Source organism: Lactuca saligna, chromosome 4, assembly GCF_052625555.1.
Source record: "Lactuca saligna cultivar CGN05327 chromosome 4, ASM5262555v1, whole genome shotgun sequence".
NCBI lineage: Eukaryota > Viridiplantae > Streptophyta > Magnoliopsida > Asterales > Asteraceae > Lactuca > Lactuca saligna.
The window spans coordinates 288,923,907-288,942,616 of NC_136420.1; the positions used below are offsets into that span (position 1 = coordinate 288,923,907).

Genomic DNA, 18,710 nt, shown 5'->3' on the forward strand with positions numbered 1-18,710 from the left:
TATTGTAAGGATTGTTTATGCTTATATTTTATATTAGTTATGACATCCTATGTTTTTATAAAGCAATGAAAAACAAGACAAGCAATGCAAACATGTGGTTTGTAACGATAGATTATAAGGCTTTTATGACTAGTGCTACCATGTTAAACGAGATAGAGAGCATGTGCAAATCTCTTTAGGTTTTATTAGAACTACTATGACTTTTAAATGGAACATGACATTAATCATTCAAACTATATATGGTGTTTTCTTTTTACATAACTCAAAATAAAACACAATTTTATACATAACACAAAATAAAGAAGAGTAAATTACTAAAATCGTCCCCATGGTTTGATCAAAATTGCACTTTTGGTCCCTAACTTTTATTTTGGACTCGGATGGTCCCTATGGTTTGACTTTATTGCGTTTTTCGTCCCTATGGTTTAGTCAAAATTGCATGTTTGGTCCCTATTTTATGGATGTAAGGGACGAAAAAAGCAACAAAATCAAACCATAGGGACCATCCGAGTGCAAAAGAAAAGTTAGGAACCAATCGTGCAATTTTAACCAAATCACAGGGACGATTTCAGTAATTTACTCAATAAAGAACAATTTTATACATAAGAATTAAGTTCTAACTTTTCACAAATTTATCCTCATTTTATGTTTCCATTTTCATTTCTTCAAGAATATTTTTAAACATCATAAACAAAAATAGAATTTGATAAGTCAAGTGTATCTTGAGTACCCATTTTCTTGAAGTATCATTCCTCATCATTACTCGCCTCATCCAAAATCCGTTCCGTCGCCTTTGTCACCTGATAAATACACACAAAGATCATTGAAATTTATCAGTTCATACCTTAGCAAACTTCTAAAATCAAAAGAACTTTATGGGTTGAATCAATAACCTGCTTTTCCCAACTCGTAAAAGATGTCACAAGAGTAAGTAGAACACATTGCACCATTGATCCAACAATTAATCCACTCCACAATCCTTCCCCTTTTAGATTAAACACAAAACCAAGAACTAGAGCCATTGGGATTCCAGCAAGATAATACGATCCAAGATTAATGTAAGCCCCAATATGTTGCCAACCACTCCCTCTAGCAACTCCTGTTTACAAGAAGCAACTTTCATTATCATTTTGAAGACCAAATCTCAATAGCTTTTGTTAGGGTTTAAGCTTACCTGAAAGAATTGCTTGTACTGTGTCTGTAAATATGGTGAAACAAAGAAGAAAGGTGATATCTTGCACATAGTCGACTAGTTCTCTCTCTGTACCAAATGCATAACCCAGAATAGAACGTGAGCATAGGAGAGTGGTTATGGCGATGATTGCTTCCACTGCTCCAAGACCTGATGCAGCCATGAGAGCGGTTTTTGCAGCCTCTGGGTTCCCAGCTCCTAGCTCGTTGGATACTCGTGTGCTGAAAAAGATTAGCATTTTAGTCTGGGAATTGGATGCATGTTCACTTTGGCAAACGTGGAAGAGGTTAAGTGCAAACCTTACAGCAGCTCCGAATGAGTAAGGTATGAAGTAGTGTATGGTGCTAATGGTTAGGCTGTTACAAAAAGATGATACGAGAGATGTTAAATTTGTATGAAATGTTCAAAAATCATAAGTTCCATAAGTTTGTAAGGAAGATTGAACGAAGATTACCAAATTGAAAGCACTGAAGTCTCTAATTGAGGATTTGGCAACAACCCAGATAGCAAAATCACAATCTCATATGACCACCATTCAAGACTACAAAAAAAAAATCCATGAATTACATCTTGTAAATGGTCTAAATGTTACAGATTTTTGAAGGTTCTTCGAGGTTTTACCAAATCATGACAGCAGATGGAATGGCAAAGCGAAAGAACTCCTTGATACTTGAAAAAACATCTCCTGAGCACGTTACACGAGTCTTTTCGCATGATTTCGAATAACACAAGTAAAGCCCGAGAAGAATCGCATTCAAAGTATATGAAGTTCCAATGGCTAACGCGGCTCCAGCTGTCCCAAGTCCGAGCTGAAACACTAGAACCCAACATACGGGTACGTGAAGAACAAGTACAACAACTGAGCTCCATAGCATCGGAAAGATGAGACTTTGTGACTGAAGGTAGCGAGTGATCGATTGGAGTATGGCATAGGGGAAAAGCGAAGGGATTAGCCACACTGAGAACTTACGTGCTTCGATTGAAATTGAAGGGTCTTGGCCCAAAAGGATTAGGAGTTTGTCGATGTAAATCCACAAAATGGAAATGGGGAAACAGATGAAAATGAGTGAAATTATGGCGCCATATGTGTAGGTACCAACCCTCTCATACTGCTTAGCTCCGTACGCTTGTCCGCATAAAGTTTCAAGGGCACTTGACATTCCAAACTATAAAATTTTGAGGAATTAAAATTGATATAATATTATATAAAAATAATATTTTTCTACCTATTTAAATCCCGTAACAAATTATCTTAGAATTATGTTTTAAATTGTTATAAAATATTGAGATTTTTCTAGAAAAAACTTTTTATTTTTATTGATATTGTTGTTGTTGTTATTATTATTATTATTATTATTATTATTATTATTATTATTATTATTATAAATAAATAAACATATTATTTTTTAAATTTAAATTTATTAATATTATTAAATAAATTCTTTTACATATATATATATATATATATATATATATATATGATTTATTTAAATAAAAAACATTTAAATAAAGATTTAAATAAGAAAACTACTTGTAAATATAAGGAATACATGTATAAAAACATTTAAATAAAAAAAACTTTAAATTTTTTTCAGGTATATATATATATATATATATAGAGAGAGAGAGAGAGAGAGAGTGTGTGTGTGTATGTGTATGTGAGTGAGAGGTAGGTTCAAATGTTTCTAACAACTATTGTGTGCTTGTATGCACCAATGAAAATTCAGAAAATAATAAATCATTTAAAAGTATTATAGTAATCTTTGCATATTTAATTATGAGGATAATTAGTATATTTATTATCCCTTTAAATATGGGATGTGAAAATCAAAACCTATAGAAAAAACCCTACAATTGCTCCTAACATTCACACAGTACATCATTCCGTCGGCCTCTATGTTGCATTTATCATTGCCTCAAACCTTCACACATCCTCGATGATGACAGAAAGAAGGGACCAACATAATATCCATCGCATCCCACTGAGACGATGATAGCAATCATCTATGAAAAATATCCTTTGAATCAATCCTTGAAAAGCTAAAAATAGTAGGTGATTTGATGCTTGCAAAGCAAAAAAGGAATTGAAGGTTTTTCTTACTATATCATTTGTTTTTTTTTTTTCTTCATTCATGAATCTCTTATATTTTCGTTATATTCGTATGTGGTTTTACTTATTGCTTGGTGCCGATTTCTTTATTTGTAGACTTTAATGGTGCACTTGCCAAACTTGGTACAGAAACTGTAGTTATCACATACACATCGTAACAAACCATATAACAGTTGAATTCTAAAAAGATGTTAAATCACACTAAAGTCGGTCAACTTAGATTTTTCTAGAAGGTTTAGATGCATTGGTTACCTATAAACATTTGTATATATATGTGATGATTGTGATTTTTTAGCCACCCACGCTGGCATAGGCTAAGCTATTTGTTTCATTGTATATGTTTAAACCTTTTCTTTTGTTTTATTTTTTCAAAAATGTATGATTGAAGAATCAGATGTGTATTATAATGGGACCATGTTTTGAAGGATTACTTCATTCACATGATATATTTATAGCTACGTATAATTTTTTTTTACTATATCAATTCATTTATGATTAATTAATTAAGAACATTTTCATTCTTTCTATTCTATGAAAAAACTATAATATATGTTTTAGCTTCATTTATATAAATATACAATGTGTTACTTACTTGTTAGTTCATATGATTAATTATGAATTACTATCAATGATCTTATATTCGTAGGATATAAATTAGTTTTCCACGGACTTTGTTTTTTAGTCTCACTGAATATAATTGTTCATAATTATATGTATATCTTGAGATTTTGCATAATTTTTCTGCCCTCTAAATGTTCGATGAAATCGCTATAAGACTTCATCTTTTTTCATTGCAGTTTTAGGATTACATTCTATTAAAAATAAATTACATTTCTTTAATGTCTAATACATTCTGTCAGAATATATAGTTTGTACTACATTCTATCAGAATTTATTGTCTTTATTCTCTTAGAATGCACTAAATTTTTTAATATTCGAAAGTTGATTATGTTTTCTTTGTGGATTTATGTTTTGAAGAGGTTGATATTAATGTGGAAACGGAAGATAACATGGAAAACGAGAGTGTATTCTACCAGAATATATTCTGCGACAATATATAAAGTGTTTCTTCATAATAATATTCTTTCAGAATAGATTAGTCTTTTTGTTAGATTTTAATGTTTTTTATTTTTCCTTTTTAACCATTTATTGTTTACGAATAAGTAATTCTTAAACCATTATTAGTTATATATTTTTTTTAGAATGAATGTAATAACTGTTTATAGTCTTATTTTTTACAAATTAATGTAATTAGTGATTCTGAAAGAATAAAATTTGTACTCTTTAGAAAATGTTATTCTTGATAATATGTTATATAAGTCTTTAAGCATTAAATTTTAAAAAATATATAGAATGTAACTATATTCTACAAGAATAATTTTAATATATATATATATATATATATATATATATATATATATATATATATATATATATATATTTACTAGCTTATGGTAGATTTGTTTTCATTCTGACAGAATAAAATCGGTTATTATTAAAAATTACATTTTAATTAAATCTAAATTAATTTAAAATATTCAGATTTTTAAAATTAAAGGAATTAATTATTTCTAAAAATCCAAAAATTTCCTTTTTTAATATAGATTAATTGAGTCAAATGCCCTTATGCTGAAATTTGTGTGATTATATGGTACATGTTATCCTATTATAATATCATAGACCCTCATATCAAGATCTTTGATTCTATTCCATCTTGTTGTCTAGATTTGTGCATTCTGGCACATAATAGTTAGTAAAAAAAATAATCTAAGCCTATATATATATATATATATATATATATATATATATATATATATATATATATATTGGAAAATGAATTAATAATGATTTTTTTTTCTAATTTTGTTTTCAACGAATTTATGTGTGTGTGTATGTGTGTGTGTGTGTGTGTATATATATATATATATATATATATATATATATATATATGTGTGTGTGTGTGTGTGTGTGTATATCAAAGCATTTTTTTTATGTATTTCTACTGGTTTTCAAGGATTTCTACGGTGGTAACTTTCCATTTATGCTCTTATTATGAAAATTGTTTGCAAAAGTACTCCTTTGGTCCTTAAAGATAAAACACATTGGGCAGCCTAGTACATTGTGTGTACTCAATGTACACTGGGTGTATGTAGCTGATGCCCAAATCCTAAGTTGTTTGGACCCTATATAAACATCCTAAACTCCCCAAGACTCATTCCTTAATCAGCCTCCAGTCCCATTTCATACCGATGTACACTGAGGATTACCGATGGTCGCCCTGCTAAGGCGGAAGCTCCTGAAGTGAAGAACTGTGCATTCCAACTGACTACCGAAGAGTCACGCACAGCGCCGGATCTAGTGGCTGGTACGTAATTATTCTTCCCTGCTCTAGGTAACTGTTTCGCTTATGCGTATTATATGCTTGTGTAGGGACCTTTTTGGTCAATGGTATGTCTGCTCATGTCATGTTTGATCTAGGTGTAACACGATCGTTCATATCTCTTGCGCTTATCAAGAAGTTCCGGGAAGTGCCGGGAACTTTAGATTCCCCGCTTGAGGTGGAGATTGCGGATGTCGCACCGTTAGTGCTATGAGGGTGTATCAGGACTATGTCCTGAATGTGCACTGTGAAAGGTATTGTGTTGATTTAGGCTCGATACCGTTGCGGGGGCTGAAAGTGAGTATCAGAATGGACTGGTTGGGGGCCAACGGGGCCATGATTGACTGTGAGCATCAGTTTGTGGGGGTTAGAACCCCTGTGGGGGATCACTAGTGATACATGGTGATAGGGCATCGCAAAGGCCGACCCTCTGTTCGACTGCGAGGGCTAGGAGGTTCCTGCAGCAAGGTTGTTTGGGATTTCTGGATTATATCTCGGATACAAGAATAGAGAACACGAAGGATGTAGGCAGTGTGTCGGTTGTTTTTGGATTTTCAGGATGTTCTCCCCAAAGATCCACCAGGAGTGCCACGGGAAAGGCAAGTGGAATTTCGCATCGATTTGGTGTCGGGTGTCGTTCCAATAGCAAAGGCACCATATCGGTTGGCACCACCTGAGATGCAAGAGTTATCTACACAGATTCAGGAGCTGTTAGACCAGGGGTTCATTCGTCCAAGCAGTTCCCCGTTCGGAGCACCGATCCTTTTCGTGAAAAAGAAGGATGGATCCCGTAGGATGTGCATCGATTATAGGGTGCTAAACAAGCTAACGGTGAAGAACCGTTACCCGTTTCCATGGATTGATGATTTGTTCGATCAGCTGCAGGGTGCATCCTGGTTTTCCAAGATTGATCTTCGGTTGGGATACCATCAGATGAGGATTCGGGATGAGGATATCCCGAAGACGACTTTCAAGACTCGGTATGGGAATTATGAGTTTGTATTGATGCCGTTAGGACTTACCAATGCCCCAACAATGTTCATGGACCTAATGAATAGGGTGTGTAGAGCGATGCTGGATCGTTCGGTGATCATTTTTATTGATGATATCCTGGTCTATTCTAAGACCAGGGAGCAGCACGAACAACATTTAAGGGAGGTGCTGGAGACCTTAAGGGCGAAGAAGTTGTATGCCAAGTTCTCCAAGTGTGATTTCTGGCTGCGAGAGCTACAATTCTTAGGGCATATTATCAACCAGGAGGGTATTTCAGTTGATCCAGCCAAGGTTGAGGCTGTCATGCGGTGGGAAGTACCAAGGAATGCATCGGAGATTCATAGCTTCTTGGGTTTAGCGGGGTATTACTGAATATTTATCCAGGATTTCTTCAAGGTTGTTGTGCCATTGACCTATCTGACTAAGAAAGATGTAACTTTTCGGTGGGGTACGGATCAACAGGTTGCCTTCGAAACCTTGAGACAGAGACTGTGTGAGGCCCCAATCCTTGTGCTACCGAAGGGAGCAGTACTGATGCAGAGAGGGCACGTGGTAGCATATGCCTCGCAACAGTTGAAGCCACGTGAGGCGAATTACCCCACTCATGATCTGGAACCGGGGGTAGTAGTGTTTGCCTTCAAGATCTGGAGGCATTACTTGTATGGAGTGCGATGTACCATTTACACCGACCACAAGAGCCTGAAGTATTTGATGGATCAACAAAACCTCAACATGCGACAAAGAAAGTGGTTGGGCATGCTAAAAGACTATGATTGTGAGATACTATACCACCCAGGGAAGGACAACGTGGTGGCCGATGCCTTGAGGCGTAAGATGGCAGGTTCCCTGATCGGGGGTGTATGTTTGAGGATGATGGTGATCTCCCCATTGTTGGAAATGATCAAAGAGGCCCAGGTTGAGGGGTGAAGAAAGAGAATTGGAAGGTGGAGAAGATTCGAGGACAGTATCCTTTGTTTGTTAAGGATAGTCGAGGCCTATTGACGCAGTGTGGCCGCGTGTGGGTACAGACGATAGAGGGAGTGAGACAAAAGATATTGGAGGAAGCGCATAAGTCCAAGTTCTCTATTCATCCAGGGGCTACGAAAATGTATAGGGACTTAAGGTTGAGTTACTAGTGGCCATGCATGAAGCGAGAAATTGCTTGGTTTGTAGAGCAGTGCTTGACTTGCAGGAAGGTCAAGGCCGAGCATCAGCGGCCTCATGGTAAGGTCCAACCGCTACCCATTCTATGTGGAAGTGGTAGGAGATCACAATGGACTTGATTATGGAGTTTCCAAGGACATCGAGGGGTCTGGATGCCATATGGGTGATTGTGGATAGATTGACGAAGAAGGCCCATTTCATTCTGATATCCGAAAGTATATCCATAGAGAAATTGGCAGATATCTATGTGCATGAGGTGGTGGCTAGACACGGGGTGCTTGTGTAGGTAGTTTCTGACTGCGATGTCCGGTTTACATCTAGATTCTAAAAGAAATTCCACGAGGAGTTGGGCACTCAACTACATTTTAGTACGACATACCACCCCCAGACCGACAGTCAGGGCAATAGGATTATACAAACACTATAGGATATGTTACAGGCATACGTGTTGGATTTTGGAGGAAGTTGGGATATGTATCTCCCACTGCATAGTTTTCATACAATAACAATATCATTCCGCGAGCTCCGTTTGAGATGTTATATGGTCGAAGGTGTAGCACCCCGGTTTGTTAGGATGAGGTTGGACACCGGTTCATGGGAAGCACTGAAGTAGTGCTCAAGGCTACTGGGTTGATTCAGCAGGTGCACGATCAGTTGTTGGTCGCGCAGAGCTGTCAGAAAAGCTATGCCGACCGACGGCGATCAGATCTTAAGTTTCAGGTGGAGGATTTCGTGTTGCTGAAAGTGTCGCCCTAGAAAGGGGTCATCAAGTTTCGGAAGAGAGGCAAGCTGGGGCCTCGATGTATAGGCCCATTCAGGATCACGACCCAGGTAAGCAGAGTGGCATATCGCTTGAATCTGCCAGAGGAGCTTTGCCAAATTCACAACACATTCCATGTGTCGCAACTTTGGAAGTGTGTCACAGATGAGGCTGCGGTTGTCTCATTGGGTGATATCTAGGTGGATGAGAGCTTGAACTACATCGAGAAGCCCGTTTCCATCTTGGATAGGAAGACAAAAGCTCTTCGAAATAAGGAAGTAAGATTAGTAAAGTGCAAAGGCAACATTGGAAGGGCTCCGAATGGACTTGGGAACCGGAAGAGGAGATATGTAAGCATTGCCCCGATATATTTGTGTCAGTAGACTTTAAGGACGAAGACTAGTTCAGGTATTGGCTGGAAAGTTGGCAATTTGGAGAGGTTCATGCATGGACTCGCCGGGTTGGAGGACCAACTTGTCGAGTAGAGTTGGGTATCTGGAACACGGGACGAAGGTGACTCGGCGAGTCAGAAGGGTCGACTCAGCGAGTCCGACCTGTTTAAAGAAAACTCTAATTTTGGAGTTTGCCCCCTATATAAACATCATTATCCACCCCAATAGCCTCCCTTAGCACCTCAGAAGAACGTTCACGGCCGTACACCCTCTTGTGAGTGAAGTAAGACCAATTAGGAGCGTAACGTTGAGATTTGTGGAGGATTCCAAGCTTGAATAAGAAGTATCAAAGGGAAAACATTGGATCTAGCATCTAGCTCGTCTTGGGCATTGATTTGAGGTATGAATATGTTACCTTAAGCATAAATTCTATTTGAGAGTTGTGACCAGCCTTGAGGAAATGGAAGTAAGCTTAGATCTGGACCTATCACAAGGATATGGTTCCAGATCTGGACCTTTTTAGGCCCCAAACATCATAAAGTTGCATCTTTCATTAAGCTTATTCCCTCTCCATGCATAAGAACCTTGTTTGAATGTTAGTTTTAGTGTTATGCCCTTGTGAGGCTATGCATGCACGTAAAGTTTGCAACTTTATGTGATATCTTCACTTGGAGAGTATGGATCTGAAGTTTGAAACCTTAAATCCCACTGAAAATAATTGATTACGTGAGAACTCGTCGGGTGCCTCTGGTAACTCGGCGAGTCGAGAGGGTTCACGGCCAAGGTGTACGGCCAAGGGTTTACGGTCAGGAGTGTACGGTTAGTGGTTTACCGCCGTAAACACCAAAGGAACTCGACAAGTCCCTTGAGTGACTCGGCGAGTCGATGAGTTAAGCAGGGAACCCGACGAGTGAGCGAATTTAATCAACAAGTCAAGGTCAATATGGACTGTTGACCTTGACTATAGACTTTAACTTTGACCAAGGTTGATCCCGGGAGTATTCTTAGGATTATGTTGAGTTATTATTCATCGAATATGGACAGTTGAGAAGGAGCAGCATATGGGATATACTTAACTTCAACTTATCAGTTCAAATTTTGAGAGGTGAGTCTTCCTACAATACCAATGGGTCTAAGGCACCAAGACCGACCTATTTTATGATAGTTGGTATACTTGTTATGTAGAGGTGTGTGATATGTATGTATGCATGATATGCGGTAGAGATAGCCTTTATGGCTAATGGTAGAGACAACCTTATGATTTATGGTAGTGATAGTCTTATGGCTAATGGTAGAGATAGTCTTTCTGGCTAACGGTAGAGATAGCTTGTATAGCTAATTGATATGTGTCAATGGTAGAGATAGCTTTTATAGCTAATTGACATGTGATATGTGGTAGAGGTAGCTTTATAGTTTGTGTGGGGTATGCTCCGGGGGACTTACTAAGCTTTCAGCTTACCGTTTGTGGATTTGTTTCGGGTACATTGGAGTCCAAGGGTAAAAGCAAGACATGATGATACGGCGTGCACTCTATCTTTCTTTTTCGATACTATTTGGGGGACACTCTGATGTTTTGAAAATAATAATGTTGTAATGTTGATGGTTTTGGAAGCGATTATTGAAATCTTTATGTTTTATGAAAAAGGGTTGACTTGCTAAAAATAAAAAATTTCTTTGTAAAATTTGGGTTGTTACAAATTATGGTTGTGAAATGAAAAACTTTTACTTTATTTTTGGGATGTTACATGTGTTTTCTATTGAACCCTCCCCTATGTATCGGTCTTCACCCCAACTTTTTTCTTGTTCCTTGTGTGTCATTATATTTTGGAAAACTGTTTATGGTTGGTCCCTTGTTCGGTCACCAATAGGTCATAATGATGTGTCGGTTTGGCTGACATGAAATATCTTTTCATCATTTACCCCAAAATTTTATGTATAAGTTTACATTTAGCTCCAACATTTTTATCCCTATTTTCTATTATTTTTAGAAAAAAAAAATCATTTTTCCCTTAACCAATCATGGGTTGGTATTTTAAAATGTATTTGCTTAAAATGAAAAACCAAAAGAAGTTAGAAGACAAGAGTCAAAATTGTCGCTTCTCCTTGAAGGGCATGACATGTTAGCTCGTACATCAATGACTCTCTAATTTGTATTATAAGTGTTTCTCGTACATCAATGACTCTCTAATTTGTATTATAAGTGTTTGATGTATTTGATGTATTAATGTATTCTAAAATGAAGGAAAAAAAGACTTGGTATAAGTCTCAAATCCAATTCATCTAATAAACAATGGGACATGCTATTCTTTGAGTCAATTAAAATTGTTAATAAGTTGTAACTCATATAAGAAACAATTGGCTATCTCTAATGACATATTTGTTGAGAAACCAAATAAATGAGATGTCAATAGAGTTTTAAGGGTTAAATGCAAAAAATAACATTGAATGTTCTTTTTTTCGTTATTATAGCTTTGTATTTTCATAGTTTCTTATTAAAACAAATACCTTCAAATTAATTTTTATTAGGATATTGTACTTTGATAAAATATATTTATTATATTAATAAGGAACTTGTTGATTCGAATTATGATAGTATGCCACAATTTAATAGGTTTTTATGCAATAATAAAGAGATCACTTGGCTCACCGGCTAACACGCCCCGCCCCTTAAGAAGAAGTCACGAGTTCAACTCTTGCATTTAGCATCTTATCCATTTTAAGCTATTACATTTTAAAATACTTATTGATGACTTACCAAGGAATAAATTTAAATAAAAAATAAATCTAAAAAATAGTAACAAATGCGGATAAAAATGTTTGGGCTAACAAATGTATAATATAGACTAGTTGTAAGACTCGTGTATTAAATTAGTTAATTTAAAAAAAAATTAATATAAAAGTCAAAATATTTGAAAACTTTGAATTTATAATAAATAAATAAAAATAATGAATTATTATAATGGAAAATTTTTTTATCCTTTAAATCTAAATAAATAAACAAAATAAAATTAATAAGCTTTAATTATGAGAATTTTGAAATTAAAAGATAAGTTCATTAATAAAATTGATATTCAATTATTATTATATTTATTGTAATTATTACATTAAAATACTATGTGAAATTTAATAAAATAGAAAAACTTACAAAATAACATATGAAAAAAATTAACTCAAAATTACAACAAAGTGATATTTGGTAAATTAAATGAAAGTGACAAGTGGAAATAAAAAATTCATTTATTAGAATAAATTAGAAAGGTACGTTGGGAGTGATGTGATTCTAAAGTAGTTGATTATGAAATATGTAGTATAAATATAACAAGTACTCGAGTATTAGGTGGGGAGTGATGTGATTCTAAAGTATTGGATTATAAGATACGGAGTATAAGTATAACAAGTACTCGAGTAGCTTGATAAATCAACAAACATACCAACAAATGTATCAAATGTGGCTTGTTGCTATAACCGAATCCGTTTTGGACCGATCAAAACTATTTAAGTGTGATTCTTTTTTCTAAAATTTTCCCATAATTATTAGAGTAAATTACACGAATGGTCCCTATGGTTTAGTGTAATTTACGCGTTTGATCCCTAACTTATTTTTTTAACTCGGAAGGTCCCTACTGTTTGTTTTTGTTACGCTCTTGGTCCCTGTCTTACCTAAAAAGACTATTTTGCTTTTGATTTTTGTAATTTATTTAAATAAACACACCCCCAACCCCACCCCATTCACCATATTTTACCTCTCCGACTAATTTTTTCTATTTAAATAATAGTATTTTTAGGTAAGACAGGAACCAAACGCATGATAAAAACAAACAGTAAGGACCAAACGTGTAACAAAAGCAAACAGTAGGGATCTTCCGAGTTAAAAAATTAAGTTAGAGACCAAACGTGTAAATTAACCCAAACCTAGGGACCATTTGTGTAATTTACTCTAATTATTATTTGTTCAGTGAATACGTACTAAAGTTTTACGTTCTTAAAAAAATATTTTTCGTTTCATGATTCAACACCATTAGTAGTTGAGAATTTGAGATATAAAATTTTATATGGAATGAATATGATTCAAAATCTTACATGTTTAATGTATTGTTAGTTCAAGATTTATTATCCAAGAGGCGATCCTAAGCAAGTTCAAAACATTTATAGTATGTCGTCGATAATATACATGTTAATATTGTTTTTTTTTTTCTAATTTTTTCTTTTATATATTTTGGTATAGTGAAGTCAGCTCTAATAAATGCTAGTAATAATTAATTAATGATTATATATCAATACCATCAATTATTTGTAGGATATTTATTAGTTTTCCACATCTATTAAATACAATTGGACCTCGAAAGATTCAACTTATCTTTTTTTAGTTTCCTTACTTTATTTCAACATTAAACTGAAGAGTTGTGTAAGTTGCTGAAACTTAATCTTAATTCTTAGTAACTTAAAGCTTATAAATTAAGATCGCATTTCATATATTTATCAAACGCGCCAACGAACAAGAGCGGGAAAGAAAGAAAAAAAAAATCGTTTTTAGTATAGTTTTTTAGATTCTTTTAAGGAAATGAGGCATTAGGACTTACAAGGAGGCTGAAGCCAGTGACGTTTGTGAGGGAAGTAGCAACGGCGGTGCCGGCGAGTTCAAGTTCACCAAGATGACCAACCATTGACATGGAGGCCACCCGCAGAAGGTTTTGCGACAGCGTCACCACCACCATTGGCAAGGCGATGTAAGACGTTTTCTTCACCTCCTCGGCCAATATAACCTTCCATCTCCGACGTGGTTGCTTTGCAGTCGACAACAGCCCTTCCTCCATGATCACTCTCTTTCCTTTTTGTGTCAGAATGATATGAAGGGTCGAGATGTATGCTGTTTATATTTGTAATTAAGTCAACTGAGTTCAAACCCAAATCACACGTAGTCAGACTAAGTAGAGTTCGAGGCCAGGTCAAATGGATTCTGGATTCATGCCAAATAAAATGCTTATATATATTTGAGTAAATTAGAAGCGATGGTTTTTAGTCTACAATTTTTTTTTATTAATGCCGACAATTTTAATAGTATATTTTTTACGTTAGTACCCACCAAATATAAAAAGATTATTTTGTGTTAGTTATTTTTTTATGTTATTTAATTATTATTTTTAATGTAATTAGAAAATAAAATAAAATAAACCCATGGTTACCTTCTAAAGAGATTTCCAATCATCTTCTCCCTTTTACCCTAAACAACCGAACCATCAAACCATCATCTGTCGTTCTTCTCCTCTCAACCAGTAACACCATCTTACTCGAAATCGACGTCCTTTGCCCAACCATAGTCTCCGGCGATACCATAACCCACCTCAAGTTCATTGCACCAAAGCCAACAAGAACAAACAACCTTGTGTAGGACCCAACGTTCAGCAACAACGTCAACCAACAATTTTTAAATTGTGATTTCTTCACCACATGTTTAATCTAAGATTTAAAATGTCAGACCATGGTAAACTGTAACAGCTCGTTTTCACTTTTAAAGATAATAGAGTATAAACGTTTGTTTATAAAATTGAAAGTGAAAATATATTACATTTTAGCAAATGTAATCTAAAGGGAAGTTGTAATTCACCTAGAAACGATTATGTGTATAAAAAAATGTCAAAAGCGAAGTTTGTATGTGAAAGTTATGACCAAATGAAGATAAGGTTGAAATTTGCCATATATATGCACGAATCGTGTTCTAGGCGTACGTGGTGTGTCTATGTGTCATGCTCATGGGAGACGAGTTAGCAGATGAGGGACACATGACAGGCTTAGGGAGTGCCACTTGGATGCGACGTGTCCAGCTCTGCGTATGGTAAATTAGCCTATAAATAGGGCCCAAAATCTCACTTTTCAACTCACACTTTTCTCTCTCTCTCGATCGTGATTTGATTTCTCGTTCTTGAGCTCGTTGTTGAACCGCTAAAGCATTAGATTAGTTTGACAAGAAAAGGATTAAGTGTCGAGGTTACATTTGTTGGTTTCCAATTCATTAGTCAGTCGAGTAAGTTATACTTTCGTATAAGGATAATTCGATATAAAATATACCCATGCTCGCTATTAAGAAAGTATAAATGGGATTACTGAAGTATCTAACTATTAGTTACTAGATTTCATTATTATTAATTAGAAATAATACTATATGTTAGTACGTGCTTGGTGTGCCTGCTTGCCAGTTGAATTGTAGTTACATGTTCAAGTATTTTTCAAGTGAGTTACACTAACTTATATATTATGTTAGTTTTGATTGTTTATGTTAATTATTTTCCATGGATACCCTCTTCAGTGGAGTGGAATAGATTTAAGGAATAGATTAAATGAGGATATGTTTCGCATAATTAGTTAAAGGGGGAACGATCAACATTCTAGTGTGATCAATATATATATATATATATATATATATATATATATATATATATATATATATATATATATATATATATATATAAGTTAGAGGGATTGACTAACCGAGGATATCCTTCACGAAATCCATTAGTGGTCGTGACGCTAGTGTGACCAGTCTTCATATATATATATATATATATATATATATATATATATATATATATATATATATATATATATATATATATATATATTTGAAAGGGATGAACTAACTGGGTATATTCTGAATCAGCTAGAGGTAAGACAATCACAACAATGGTGTGATTAGTTTTCCCTTATCATGATACGAATGTGTAATCAATCCTCTTTAATGTGTTTAGTATATAATAGGATTCATATGTTGTGTGAACCTATGTACTATTTAGAGGTTTATGATTAATATAATGGGTGGGTTATGTGTAGGCTCACTAAGTGTTTTCCTTTACTTGTTTTTATTAATGTTTTCCAAGATTATCAGAATAGAACCCAACTTAATTGTAGCAGCATCAACATTAAAATTTTTAAACTACTTTGAAAATATAAAGTCTTTCGATATTTAATCTCATTGTCAATGTTTTATGTAACACTATACGGAATATCTTTTTTGAATGATATCTTATTATCTTCTTTTAATTGGGAGCAAAAACAGATCATTTATCCCTTTGTAAATATGGTGTTACATGAATCTATAACCTAGGCAGAAAGAGCTAAACTACATGGCCGTTCCATCCAACCCTACCTTTGTAAACGTGGAAACATATGCGGAGATCGGGAACGGGAAAGTTCATATGGCGGTGAGAAAAATAAAATGTGTCAATGGAATATATTTGTCTTGGTTCACTTTTGATAATAACTCCCTAAACTTCGAATTGTGTCGGGGTGGATGGGGAACGACTGGAAAGCTTCAAGTTGGACCCCTCCGATCCACTAAAACGGAAAAATCAAAGGGAGAATATTAGATGTGGTTGCTTTAAATCCTAAGTCGCCTTCGTTACATCGTTACATCGTTAAATCTTAAATCTTTTTGTTATAATGTTTCTAATTATCGGTCAGTCTATTGAGTCTGAATGACATGATCTTGTCTCTTGAGTCAATTCACCTAGGATTGTATTTGGGATTTTTGCATCTGTGATTTTTGTATCAACGATTTTGGTTTTTGATTTGAGGTACATGTTCGATTTTAGATTTATTTCAGAAGTATTGTTGAACGTTAGGTCGATTTATGGTTGGATTTGTGTTGAGTTTGGGGTGTGTGATTTATATGGTACTAGATCTATGGCAGAGTTGGTGCCAAGGAACTGGATCTATGATCAAAGAGGGTGACATGAATGGTGTTGGGAACGGGAAGAGGATTAAGGTGAGGAGAACCGGTGGGTCCCGTTTTGAACAGTTTGCTTTATTTAGAAATAATTGAAATAATAATAAAAAAGAATTAACAAAATAAAAATATACATTTTAAGTCGTTTTAAGTATGATAAATCTTAAAATGACTTAAAAATAGTCATTTTAAGTTTGATAATGACCAATGATGCAAAGAAAACATATTACGGGATTTGTCTAAGTTAGAGACCAAATATACAAATTACCCCAAATCATACATACCATCAATATAATTTACTCTAAATATTTTAGTGTGGTTCTTGCTACTGGTTGAAAATAAATATTTCAAATCATATCCAAAACCAAAAGTACTCACTTTAAGTTTTATGGTTTGGGTTTATTTTTCTTAGGTCATAGGGTATAAGTATTATTTAACCACTAAAAATATGTTGTTACATTGCCAAATCATGTTAGTACCGCATCACTTTGCACCTGGTATATCCAACATATCACATCTTCAAAATAATTTAATTTTTATTTTTTAATTAAATAAATTAAATTTTTTTTAACTAACTAAAGGAAATAAAACCACTAAATTTTCATTAAACTAAAACATTATATAGATTAAAATAAATCAAAAATAAAAAATCAAACATAGAAAAAAAGGTTATATTTATTTAAATAAAAGGAAAATTACTTAGTATGAAATATAATTTTTCATATTTAAAACCAGCTCGGAAAATTACATATCTCATACGAAGCATTGATATAAGGAAAATGTAACATTTGTATTCTAGGTACAACTCTTTTATTTTGTAAGTTGAGAATTTTAGGATTTCCTAACACCACAATGCGGTAAGGCCTGGGACACTCCGCAGGACACATCACTAAGTGGCGACACGCTCAAGTCCTTACCACTGGCGACTAAGGATCAAAACCCTAGGCCTCTGGCCTTGAGCCCTATTTAAGGGCTCTAACTTTTATGATTACGTCATTTGGTAGCCCTATCCTCTATGAATGATCCCATCTCAAACCTTAGCCCCTATATGTGTATTTTGAGTGTTTGAGCTTCTTTTGTGAAGGATTGAAAGAATAAGAAGTCCAACTTGTTGCTTGATAGCTTTGTTCCAACTTAGATTTATCATCTTCCTTTTAGTTATGGTCATTAGAATATATAAAGCTTCTAATTTGACCATCGATTCATGAAATCTAGTTTATATCATTTTATGAGCGTTTTTGTCCCATATTTGTGTGTTCTTGGAGTTTGGGGAACTACAAAACCTTGTGGTTGCATTATGTTGCTTCTAGACTTGGTTGATGTTAGAAAGATGAGTCTACAAGCTTCCTTTTTAAATCATGTACTTGGATGAACCCTCTTGGGTAAACCTTGAGCTTAGGGTTATATATCTTGGCTCATTGTGATGTTCAAATGGATAAAGTTGGAAACTTCATCCATTAACCCCTTAGAGGAATCAAATCTAAGATTTAGAGCTCTTCAGATTAAAGGTTAATGGCTTAATCAATTAAGTTGTTTTAGACGCTTACCACGGTGTGATGAGCGGTTCGACACGATGTGGAGGTGGGTCTTGGCCACGTCTGTTCAATCGTCTAGTCGCCATGACGTAGCCATGTGGATGGCCACGGTGTGGTGGTCTGACCGTTGACCTTGACCATTGAATTTTTGACCAATTTGACTTTTGGTCAAACTTAGGGATTTCAAGTAATAGACTGAGGTTTGACCTTTAATAGGTTAGCAGTTTCTTATAGTTGTTTAGCGAGTCGCTGAGTGTTGATCGTTCATCTTGTGTTTCAGGTGAGTTTTCCCACTACAATTTACACTACACTATGTATCCTTGTATGTTAGGACGGTGTTATGTTGTAGTGAATTGTTTGATAAGTAGAAAAGTCTAGACAGTTACATGTGTTTATGGATTGTTGTTGATTATTTTTTATTATATATATGATGACAAATCTTGTGGCGAGTTGAGGACGATCCG

The 18,710-nt window shown here is 34.8% G+C and overlaps 1 protein-coding gene across 2 annotated transcripts; it reads right to left on the minus strand.

Annotated features, from left to right (window-relative positions):
• Positions 1-566: 566 nt before the first annotated feature.
• Positions 567-13,873, minus strand: LOC145039190 (protein DETOXIFICATION 14-like). Of its 2 annotated transcripts, XM_078987291.1 has the most exons (7): positions 13,572-13,873; positions 1,814-2,358; positions 1,647-1,733; positions 1,492-1,548; positions 1,175-1,413; positions 894-1,099; positions 567-800 (listed from the first exon to the last, which is right to left on the minus strand). In XM_078987291.1, exons 1-7 carry the CDS (start codon positions 13,803-13,805, stop codon positions 747-749), a joined length of 1,422 nt encoding a protein of 473 aa, XP_078843417.1. In that variant the 5' UTR covers positions 13,806-13,873; the 3' UTR covers positions 567-746. The 2 variants fall into 2 exon arrangements, with proteins under 2 accessions (XP_078843417.1, XP_078843418.1); XM_078987292.1 differs by lacking the exon at positions 567-800 and having other exon boundaries at positions 1,002-1,099; positions 1,497-1,548.
• Between the last annotated feature and the right edge of the window lie 4,837 nt (positions 13,874-18,710).

Excerpts from the sequence above, each read along its gene's own strand:
- LOC145039190 (XM_078987291.1), bottom strand. The coding sequence starts at position 13,805 with ATGGAGGAAGGGCTGTTGTCGACTGCAAAGCAACCACGTCGGAGATGG. Across the intron at positions 2,359-13,571 it reads TCACTGGCTTCAGCCTCCTT|TTTGGAATGTCAAGTGCCCT; the intron begins GTAAGTCCTAAT and ends AAAATTTTATAG. Across the intron at positions 1,734-1,813 it reads CCATCTGCTGTCATGATTTG|TCTTGAATGGTGGTCATATG; the intron begins GTAAAACCTCGA and ends TTTTTTTTGTAG.